The sequence below is a fragment of the Amphiura filiformis genome, chromosome 11 (assembly GCF_039555335.1).
Source record: "Amphiura filiformis chromosome 11, Afil_fr2py, whole genome shotgun sequence".
In the NCBI taxonomy this organism is placed as follows: domain Eukaryota; kingdom Metazoa; phylum Echinodermata; class Ophiuroidea; order Amphilepidida; family Amphiuridae; genus Amphiura; species Amphiura filiformis.
In genome coordinates, this window is record NC_092638.1 from 67,141,039 (window position 1) to 67,153,576 (window position 12,538).

Here is a 12,538-nt window from a genome sequence, read left to right on the forward strand (position 1 = left end):
CGTTTTATTGGCCACAGCTGCAAAAAGCTCTTCTAAAGCTCTTCTTGAAGAGACCAGAAGAGCAGTCCACAGCTCTTAACCTCATTTTCAAAAGACAGGCCCTGATTTTTTTTTATTATCAATGAATAAGTGACATAATGCAACAATTTTCATGCAATTTCATCAAGACTCATCCAGTTCATTGCAAAATTATGGTAGAATTTCACTAGTAAATCACATTCTTGCTTAAAATGCACTTTCAGATGTAATTCCATAGTATTTAGCACAATAGTATGCTGTTACATGGGCGCTGCCATATTGGATTTGAACAAGGAAACAGAAAGGAAGTGAGCGATACTATGCAATTATTAAAGCTTTTTTTCGCTAAAAATTTGCTTCTAATAAATGCCCCCTTTAGTAAAATTGCACGCCCGAGTGTTTATTACAGACAATGTGGTATGCATAATACATGTTACATGTCAATTGCACTATGAATTTGCTTTGAAATATGTTTGTAGAACAATGTTAGATATAGTCACTGTTAGGGTTACCACAATGTGATCAGAGCAAGCACCTTGCAACCAGTTGGGCACCAGGAATGTGGGCGGGGGAAAAGGTGAAATTTGTGGCCCTTTTTATCAGAAGAAAATTACCACATCACTTCTGCACCAAAAGACACTTGCAAAAGAAACCCAACTTATATTATTATTAATTTTCGCCAATTAAGAGCTGAACAATCTTTAGCCAGTTGTTTTGCCCATGCTCGGCGAGTCAGGCATTTTACTTGTTATATTGGGACGACATATCTGCTATTTATAGTCGGTATGTTTAAATGGCAACAATAGGTCATTATCTATTACTTGATACACTCATCAGTTCCACATGAGTGGGAGGGGCCTTGACAATGTCTATGAGGTGAAAGCAGGGTCTTAGCTAGCAATTGAGGTTTTGCCTGTCACTTGAATAAAATTGTCTGTCCTAATTTGACCTTCAAAACATTTACCAGACTTCTGCAGCCCATTGGGGGTTCAAAGAGTTCATATGGATTGCTATGGCCTTGTTTTGCAAATCTGGTCAACTAAAAAGGTCAACAGCCTTTCATAACACCTACACTTATAATGTAGCATCTGTTAGAGGCATTAATTTTGCCTGTCTCAAGAGCAAACTCTTTGTCTTAAATGACAGGCAGAGGCAGATTAAGATGGGCAGACGTCTTTAAATGACGGGTAGCTAGCTAAGACATACTGGGTGATACCTAACAACCCTCAAACTTAGTGGAACTGGTGTGTGCATCATTCAAAATAAGCCCTATCGCAGTGCAATTTGCACCCAAAAATTCGCCTGTTGTGATACAACTTTAAAAGTGTGGTGCAAAATTGCGATACCACATTGTACTGACGTTATGTGTTGATTGTCCGAGACTGCACTTCAAATTGCTCTGCGTCAGATAAAATTGCACCACAATTTTCCAAAATGGGGTGCAAAAGTGCACCACAAGGTAAAAAAATAATTCGGAGACTGGGTGTGTGTGTTGAGCAAATAGATAATAATAGTTTCTGCAGGCATGAGAACTTTTCTGTTTTAGGTGTTTGTTTGTTTTTTGCCCAAAGTTCCATGTTTTGTTTGTTTGTTTGTTTTGACCAGAATATTACCTGTTTTTAAATGCTTGTCCATGTTTAGATTTTTTGTTTTTTTTTCACTGTATTCTCATGCCTGTTTCTGTGAGTGATTCTTGTCGTTTTACTAGGATAGATCTATACTTTTACAATCTTTTAACCAGTTTAAGAAGAAAAAACTAGTTAGTGAATGTAAACCAGTTTAATCTATGACTCTAACCTATTATTCTATTCTATCAATGTCTTTCTCAGAGTGAGGTCTAACCAGGTTTAACAAGTTTACTTTCAAGTCGAGGTGGGGGTTAGTTCCCAGTTTTCTCCTCTCTTATTTTTAACTACCTGATTTTTTAATTTTTTTTTTCAAAGCGAATCTGAGCGCAGTATTTGGTAAAATCACTGCTGATATATATATAAATACTCCTTAGTTTATTCTGCTTTATTATTGTTACTCCTTAAAACACTGCTTTATTATTGTCATTCCTTAGTTAGCCTATGCCTATATTTTTTAATATTATCAATCCTTAAAATTGACCCCGCTTTATTATTGCACTTAGATGTTGCTAGCCAAAAAATTAGGTTTGCATAGAATAGAAGCTTGTATGTAATGCAGTATTATGAAGCTTTTTTTTTGTTGCAATTTTGATAGTATGTGTAGTTGCCTGATGTATATAGATCTACCTTTCCAAGTACTGTATTTGTTCCACAAACCGCCCATGCCCCAATAAGCACCGAGCCAGTGACATTACTACACATGATTTTCCATCATTTTGTGCAGGATCCAACAAAACATGTAGCAAACACAGAACCATCTACACATAAAATCCATAATTTGGGCAATTTTTTCTTACGTTTGCAATTATGTAAACAATATAAAAAATAGGTGCCCACACAAAATAAGTGCCCTGGGCAGTTAATGGAATAAATACAGTAAGCAGTATCTGTAACTAAATTACAAAACAAATACTACCTTTTCACATGAGGAGAAAATTGGGCTTTTCTAGTTGAAATTCATACACCCCCATTACATGACCTTAATCTTCCACACAGGGAGTGTGAATTTCAATTGTGGTTGCCTAAAAGGGTGGCTCCATTTGAAATCTACATTCCCTGTGGTGAGATTAAGGTAATGTCTTTCATAGGGGTGCATGATTTCAACTGGAATAGCCAAATTAGCAAAGCAGATATTTAAGTTTCACCTGGAAAGTAGACATTATGTAAACGCATCACAATGCACTGACTGCTTTTATCTCCCAGCCTCATTTACAATGGCATAGTTCAATACCTACAATTGGCAATCATAGCTCAAAGGTTGACCTATGTGGTGTATGAGACTTTGTACTCAACACATGCAAAGGTCATTCTATAAGTGCACAAACATTGGGGGTTAAAGAACTGTGTCCTGACAGATGAGCATGTTTTAGATCTGATGTAGCCTGTATTGCATTATTTCCTAAATGATATAAACTGAATGCCTGCCATAGCTTATGTGTTATAACCCACCTTGCATTTTACCAAACATTGATGTTACTTGGTATGATATGGTTAGAGTGTGCCGAGGCCTTGTTAGTTTGGCATAGACCATTTAACGTTACCATCGTCTTGTTTGTCTTACGTATTGCATGCATTCAATGATGAGAAGATCATTATAGAAACACTGGAGGTTTATGTGATTAAAGAAGGGTCATCACCAGGTCAGGGGTCATCAGGTCATCTGATAGAGTAACATCCATATGTATGTAAGAATCAATGAGCTTGCAGGTATAATATTATTGTTGATGAAAAATATTACAGCAGGTGGTTCCGAATCCCTTGGTACAATCTTTGATGGTGGATCTTGTTTTCTTTTTCCTGGTTGGAGTTGAGGGTGAATTTATTGGAAAAACATCATTTATCCGATGACTCTCGTTATTATATAGTTAACCCTATCTTCAACCTGCATCCCATTGTTAACCATTGACTTCCTTCCCAAAGTAGTTCTAAGACAATTCCCTTTAATTGACCTCCAGATAGTTGGTACCACTATTTGCAACCTGTAGTTTTCTTTTAGTGGTTAGTCTTGCATATACATCCTGGTCGTTCCACTGTCTCTTCAGGGTTATGTCTATTAATATAGTTGTGCATCAAATTTTAGTTGACATTGCTTCAGTAAACATGGGATATTAAATGGTCTTAATAGTTAGTGTTAGAAAGTGTTCCAACATATCTTCACTCTCAAGATTGTAGTATTCCAGTAAGTCATCAAGTCATAGGTGTCTGGCATCTCTTTTCCTTCCCATTTTGTCTATGTAGATCCCCAAGAAATAAGTTGTAAATTATATCAATAAATGACTAATTAATTCTTATGAATACATAGATAGATGATGGTCTTTCTCCTGATTGCTTTTCTGTGAGGTCTAAACCATGTATTGTACAGAGTTATTTCTTGTGTGTCAAGCTACTCATATCCCATGGTGTCTGTATAGGGAACTGGTTGTATTAAGGTGTTGGTTATGAATCATATACCTTACAGGGAACCTTTGTAGGGAGGTGTTTCTCATGATGAGCCTTTCATTCAGCTTATTTATATCAAACATGTTTCTTTTGTTGCTACCCTCTTGCATCGTTGCTTTTGGTGCATTCTTATTTCCTGTTTGGTTATGTTTTGAAAGAGAATAATCATAAAACTACAAACATTTGGTAACCTACTGTTTGTTTGCAAAAACGGTATTAATTTTGTACATGTTCGAAGTAAAATATTACATTAACTATATAGCTTCCAGTCGTATTTTGGATTAGTCTCAAATTTCAATCCAAACCTTTCAAATCAATCATTTAACCAATACTAGGCATGTTTGTACCAGTTATTTGATTATTTCTGATATTTTATTATTTTCAAATGTGTTGCTTGTATTTTTAAGGTCTATGGCCGATATTGTCAATGCATGTGATTTGTTGTGCTCCCTAAGCATTCCAAACTGTGTTGTGTTTCATAGATGCAGCTAACCCCCAGCCTCAAACTACCTCAAGTTACAGACCTGTTGTGCTGGTACTCATTTGCACTATGAGTCGGACTTATACTCGAACTATGAGTCGGACTTCTTGAAATCGTACACTTGAGTCTGACTCGTACTTAGTAACTTGATTTTGGACCCCCTACGTACTGATCTACTATTGGAGTCCGACTCATACTTATTCATTGAAATCTGACTTGTACTCATATGTTTGAGTCTATGTTGTACTCATACTAATTCTGGCTCATACTAATTCACTTGAATCTGACTCGTACCCATTTGCTTGAGTCTGATTCATACTCATCCACTTCAGTGGCAAATACTACAAATCTGGCTCTGACTTGTACTATAAGTGTGACTCGTACTACAAATTTGGTTCAGATTCGTACCACCAGTCTGACTCGTACTACAAGCCTGACTCATACCAACTCTTTTAAGGCAAGTCTGACTCAAATACTTGCCAGTCTGACATGTGTTACTTATACTACAAACCTGACTCATACCACCAGTCTGACTGGTACTATTTATTCTGCAAGTCTGCCTTTGACTCCTACTACGAGTTTGACTCGTACCAACTGTTATGACAAGCCTTACTCATACCACCAGTCTGACATGTTTTACAAGTCTGACTTGTACACCAGTCTAAGGCAGTCTTACTTGTCGTATAAGTGTGACTCTTACTACAAATCTGACTCATACCGCCAGTTTGACTCATTCCAACTGTTACAAGTCTAACTCATACCACCAGTCTGACATAAATACAAGTCTGACTTGTACCACCAGTGTCACTCATACTGTAAGTCTTACACTGTAAGTACACTGTAAGTGTATAAGACTTACTACAAATCTCACTCTAACTCATACCACCAGTCTCACTCATACTTAAGTTTGACTTGTATTATAAGTGTGACTACACTACAAAACTGACTCTGGTTCATACCACCAGGCTGACACATTTTATAAGCCTGACTTGTTGCACCAGTCTCACTCATACCATAAGTGTGGCTCGTACTAGAAGTCTGACTCATACCACAAGTCCGACTCATACCACAAGTACCACTCATACCACAAGTCCGACTCATGCCACAAGTTGTACAACAAGTCTGATCAGTCAATTTGTCCACCTCGGGTCTGGTTTACCTCTCTCTGTCTGTTATAGCGAGTCAATCAGCCAATATTTTTCTCCCCTCTGCATCTTTATTTTTCTCTCTCTCCTTATTTGCTGCCTACCATGCTACTTGTTGGATTTCTATAGCGCACACATTCAGGCCGCCTACATCACCATCATGTAACCTCTAAAATATCCAGAATTCTTATCGTGCTCATCATTTCTTCTTGTCTATTCACGTGTCTCACGCTTGCCACACTGTATCTCACGTGAACGTAAGTATTGTCCTCATCCATGTTGATGTACGTAACGATTCCCACATACTGATGAATTGCATATTACTATAAACCGTTCCTTTATATTTACATCCAAGTATCTCACAAATACACCAAAATGGCTTCCAAATACACCCAGATATCGCACAAATACACCCAAATTCACCTGATTGACTGAGGGCAAGAAGCAACCATGACCAACAAATTTTGCTCCCCATAGTTGTTACCCCATCAGAACAAAAATCACTGAAAATAGGGCTATTTTGGGGACAAGTTGCCAAATTTTAGGCAAATTTGCACATATTTGTCCCCCCTATCCTGCCCCCGATTTCACTTCCACCTCCCAATGCCCACATGAATATAAATTTTGAATGCTGCCATTGACAGTTTGATAATAACGCCCTCTACTATTTCTAATACATTTGGGAGTATTCCTAACACACTAAGTTATATTCCTTATACAGTTGGGTGTATTTGTGATACATTTGGGTGTATTCCCAATACATTTGGGTGTGTTCCTAGTATATTTGGGTGTATTTGATATCGCCCTCTACAGTTGGTATAATACAAAGGGACATTTTACAGTTATATGTGGGTTGTCAGTATGAGAACACTACAACAGCATGAAGATTAAGATGCAAATATGTTATTTTCAAAGGCTGTCTGGTATAATTGAAATGATAATATTGTCAGTAATTGATTCTTTTAGAGATTCATTAATTATGGTAAAAATATGTCTGTTTAAAAATATGCAACTAAGTGCACTAAAATATGAGATAATGATATTCATAATAAACACAAGTCTGGCTATGGTTATATCGTTTTGCATCTGAACTCTTGATAACAGATATTTGGGTGTATTCCTAATACATTTGGGTGTATTCCTAATACATTTGGGTGTATTTCTAGTACATTTGGGTGTATTTCTAATACATTTGGGTGTATTCCTAATACATTTGGGTGTTTTCTGAATACTTTGGGTGTATTACTAATATATTTGGGTGTATTCCTAGGTGTATTCACCGCTGTATATATTATACAGACATCAAAATAATTAAGGTACTAGTTATGTTCACTCCTGTATATCCTAAACAAAGACAAATATGTCAAATTTGAAACCAGCAGCCAATACCTTAGGTCTTAATCTTGATTTTATACTGACTACATTGTACCTCTGTTGGTGTTGAATTACAAGAGTTTACCTCCTTGTTGTAGTTGATTTTCTCAAATTGTGACCTGCTACCACAAAATAAGTAAAATAAGTCACAATTTGGTAGTTTTGAGATGTCCTGGTTGTTTGTGTTCTTTGTTTCACATGCACCTGTTCAAGCTAGTAGTATATCTGTATGTCCTTTGAATGGAGGGCATAAGGAGGAAGCACATACTGGCTTGTACAGGTGCGCAACAAACAAAGAACATGAACTCAGCAGCCAGGATGTCTCAAAACTACCAACTTGCAACTTGACGCACGTTTCGTGTTAGCAGGTAACATTTTTGTGAAGTTAATTTTCCTTGTTGTAGTTTCCCCCACACATTCAGTACTCACACTCTTTACCTTAATTTCTTGAAGTCTTTGATAGGTATGTGGATTAGTTAGTAGATTATACCCATTTTGCTTGCTGCCAATTGTGATCATTATTTTAGGGATGGCTTCAAAACCAAACTGCTGGTTGAACTGTAGGTTTAACAATAGAAATCAGACCCAAGCACCAGTTCTTCCGGGGCGCCAGCAGTCAAGCAGTGGTTGGGTTTTGAAACCATCCCTTATAAAAGAAATACTGTGAATGAAGTACTTGGAAATCTATACGGTGGGTTATTCCTGTTGAAATCCATACACCCCCTATGCAAGACCTGACCTTAATCTCCCACACAGGGGGTGTAGATTACAAATGGAGTTCCCCATTTGAAATTCACATTCCCTTTGTGGAAAATTAAGGTCAGGTCTTCCATAGGGGGGTGTATGGATTTCAACTGGAATAGCCCTATGGTTTGCTACAATCAACCTGCAGAAAATCATTAATGCATGCTTCATGTTCACAAACTTATAATCAACATCATTCATCAAATTTGTTGAAAAGTGATAAAATGAGCTGCCTTTTTCATATCCACCAATGACAGTTTATAGGGCTATTTTAGTTGAAATCCACACGTCCAATATCTCCCATTATTATGTTTTGATGGATCCAAGTTGTGATAATATTGGATCCAAAACATAATAATGATAAAATTGATGCTTTATTAATATTTATTGGTCTCGCTATGAGTTGTAAAATATTGGACTCGACTACGTCTCGTCCAATATTTTAAAACTCATAGCTCGACCAATAAATATGGGCTCAACCGATCCAATTTTATATCAAAATGGGAGTGTGAATTCAAATGGGTTACCCATCTGTGGGAGTTAAAGGCCATGTATTCCACAGGTGGTGTATGGATTTCAATTGGAACAGCCAATAGTGAGGCAGGGGGATGGGGGTTCATATTTGCATGCTTGATTGATTGGTAAATTAGGCTCATTTTCATACATTTTAAGCAGTTTGACTGATTTCTTCACAAAGTATAAGATAAAAGCATAATTATTCATTTTTGTCTGTGAATGATTCTCTGAATGAAGTGCATGATAGTTATAAGACTTGGTGGCTGTGAGCATATTCTGCAAAGTTTAGGGTTTGAAAGCTATATAAGAAAAATGACATTTTAGATCACCTAGATGTAACAAAGTGAATGCAAATGAACATGCATTATTTATTGCTAATTTGCACTATAGTCTGTCTCAAGTTGAGAGTAACGCTATGCTGGATTTCACAGTGGCAGTTTCAAACCGCGCAAGCTATAATCAAGTTTAGTAAACCTTTTGACGAGCATATATTTTAAGTATACATCGCGTATTTATTGCGTTGGACGCACTTGTGTCTGGTTGGCTGCAGAGGCAATCTGCTGTTGCCGAGTGGAAATTTATGAATGAACTGTGCGCCGTACACGTTGTTAGCTCTGAATTTGCAACATCGCGGTAGTCGCGCTCGTCAAAGGTTTGCTGCATTTGATTATAACCTTATCCCGCTGGACGTATATGAGTCAAGCATGCGAGTCAACTCAATCGATAACACGATAATACACTGTCGTTATCCACATAATGCATCCACTGCACATCGCAACTGAAACTCTTTAGTGTTTAATTCTACAATGTATTGATGTAGCTTTCAACCGCTGTAGTACAGTTTCCCAACCTTTGCATTATTTCTTGAAATATACCTTGTGTTAGAGTTGCAATTGGCTTATTTCTGTATCTTGTGGTGCCCCCCAGATAAGGAGGGGGAAGCCCAAGATTAAGACGAATGCCATCCCCTGCTGACACTACCACCGTCATCAATAAACTTCCCTTTTTTGCTGGCATTATGTGCAGGTGGTGCAGGTGGTATTTAAGAGATGCCTATTTCTTGGACAAAGTCTTGGACAAAATTCATAAGATTGTCATGTTGGATTTATCTGGCATGGCAGCAAATCACACTCTCTTAATTGTAAAGGCATGGTCACTGAAGTGTTGTATGTGTTGCCGATATGACTGCCCCAACCTTCCTCCACCTACGGGGGGTCTTGATTTGGGCTATTCCAGTTAAAATACATACACCACATATAGAAGCCATGACCTTAATGTCACACACAGGGGTGTAGATTTAAAATGGGAGTCACCCATTCAGGTAACCCCATTAGAGATTCACACTCCCTGTGGGGGGAGATTAAGGTCATGACTTCCATAGGGGGGTGTATGGATTTCAACTGCAAAAGGCCATTCTGGTTAGTTTCCCATGCCATACATAACGACCAATTGTAATATAAAGGGGACTAGCAGCATAGGTGTAAGAAACGGATATTTCCATTGACAGTTCTGGCAAGGATATCAAATATTTATTTACTGTATATCTCAAGAAATCCCTTGATTAGGGTTTTAAAAATGCAGTGAAAAATTATGCTAAAAAGAGTATCAAAATTCAAATTTGCTTAGACTGCAAAAAGCCTAGTAAATTTCGGAATTATGACAGGTTATTTTCAACACTTTTGGTTCACAAAAGGGTCACTTTCGGCTCTCCGTGTACAAGTATGGGATTTAACCAACATCCAAGACCCCCCTCCCTGTGTTGTCGCCATAGCAACCCTGCTATTTGCTGTGTTTCTAGATTTAAAACAGACAACTAATGTGAATAAAACAAATAATAATTTTCCTCATCTGTTTTGTTTTCTCTTCTCTACAGAGCCATGAACGAAGATTGGAAGGAATGATGGTGTTACATATAGACTGAAGGCGCCCTCGCTTGACCACTTGCTGCATCACCATAGCAACAATGTGCCTCTATAGTGTGTAGATTTAATTTGACGATGAACAATTATTTACTGTAGTCAATTGGTATTGGAAATATAATTGATTCAATTTCATACAGATTATTTTTCCCTGTTTTCTTAAAATTGACAATTTTGTCAAGTTTGAATGACCCTGAAATGAATTATCATATTTGTATAGGAACAAAGCAGCAAGAAATAGTATGGATTGTGACTGTGAGAAATGCATAGACTAATGATAAACAGATAATGCATCAACTGGCAAAGTCCAGCATCATCTGGTGAAAAGAGAAGGCCAATTGACTTAGGCTGTCAGGGCATTCTCTAGTACATCTTTAATCTATTGTGAAATGAATGAATGAATGATATAACACATGATATATGTATAAATGCAACATGTTGATATTATTTTTGTGTAAGATTATTAATAATTCCAAATTTAATTAGTCATTTTGGACTAGTTACCTCTAGATCTGTAGTGGTATGGTATAGTAATGGACTGTTCCAGTAGAAATCCATACACCCCCTATGGAAGACATGCCCTTAATATTCCACACACAGAGTGTGAATTTCAAATGGGTTTTCTGAATGGGTGACTCTATTTGAAATCTACACCCCTGTATGGAAGATTAAGGTCATGTCTACCATAGGAGGTGTATGGATTTCAATAGCCCAATAATAGCCCAATGAAACCATTGGAGGAAGGAATATTCACCTGTCATGATACTAGATACTCAGTGCCAAACATACTAATTAATAAGGTTATTGCATGATGTATGCAAAATCCACAGAAAACAATAATATTTCCAGATCTGTACAAAGCATAATGTTGATGATATTGAGGGATAAGTGTCAGAATGTCCTATCTGCAATAGCTGCCATACAGACATTTGACAATTTCTGCATTCTATATTGTGCACAACCTCAAAATTTTACATCTGGCAGCCATTGCAGATAGGGCCATCTTGTCCTAAACACCTGATATGTGGTGAAGGGAAGAATACTGTAAAACACTTTAATTTCGCTGGTACTTTATTTCGCTAATCGCTTATATTCGCCATTTTCATGAAAGTACTTAATTTCGCGAATCCAGGATTTTGTATTTCAAGTCAAGTTTCCAAATTCTTATCTCTCTGCATGGCCAGAAGCTTAAGTGAAAATTAGCCTTACTTTGCTGGGTATTTCCGCCTTACCTTCCCTAAATTGAATGTTGGGATATCTCTCAAACGAAATATGGTCATATTTTTGTAGGAAATAACATGCAAGCTATGATAAAATTACTAAATACTTTTGTTAAATCAACCAACGCCATTATGGCTCATCATGAAGTGCCATTTTGTTTCACAAACTTTCATTTCTGTCTCATAATATTTTATTAAAATTACTTCTAAACAATTTAAAATATCTTTTTAAATAATAGGAACAAATGAAAATAATATTTTGGAGCGTTGTTTAGAGTGTTATAACGTGAGAAAACAAAGTTCAAAACAAAAATAAAATGTTCTGATTGAACGAGGACAGGCATATTGATTGGATTGATTGATTGATAATTGGTCATTATTTTCTATGCAGCAAATGGATAAACAAAACAGACATCAATTTCGCGATTTTTAGGGAGTTTTATGTGGAGGTTCAATGCTTTGTGGAATTTATGTGATCCTTACAATGATATATGAGGCTATTTTGATGATGTTTCAAGGTAAATAAATGATCTACTATTAATGAAAATTATGTCACATAGTCACAAAATAACTTTGAGGTGAATTCTGTAATGGAAGTTGCTCGAGTTGGGTTGTCAAATTCGGAACCAGTGTGCAAATTGTCTGATAAAATTCGCGAGGTATTTAATTTCGCGAAATTAAATACCTCGCGAAATTAAGTGGTTTTACAGTATCCACTTGTTCCAAACCTGGTGAAATGTTTTGGGTACAATATGTGCTAATTATGAAGATAATTTGCATAATTTATGTATTGTTGACAGAGTGAACAAATGAATTAAAAATTGAGGGTTTGTGTATAATGGGATATTCCCCAATGAATAATGGATTATGTAATGGTTTAAATTTGTGTGAGCGTAGCTCTCGTATTTATATGGACCAAGGTTGTTTTGTGTTTAAAGAATCAATTCATATGTTGCAAGTTTTATGTTGTGTAGTAGTGCCCCAGTCGTCATAAATATATTAAGGTGAACATGGTGAATGCACTGAGCTAGCCCTACTTCTTTGGACCCGTCAG

At 36.8% G+C, this 12,538-nt stretch overlaps 1 protein-coding gene across 1 annotated transcript in view; it reads left to right on the plus strand.

Moving 5' to 3' along the window:
• LOC140165174 (LLGL scribble cell polarity complex component 2-like) overlaps positions 1–10,779 on the plus strand; it is an 83,841-nt gene extending 73,062 nt beyond the window's left edge. Inside the window, exons 27-28 of the mRNA XM_072188616.1 lie at positions 5,841–5,968; positions 10,219–10,779. Of these exons, the coding sequence (XP_072044717.1) occupies positions 5,841–5,966 (126 nt within the window). The 3' untranslated portion in view covers positions 5,967–5,968; positions 10,219–10,779. The remainder of the gene's footprint in view (positions 1–5,840; positions 5,969–10,218) is intronic.
• Positions 10,780–12,538: the final 1,759 nt, after the last annotated feature.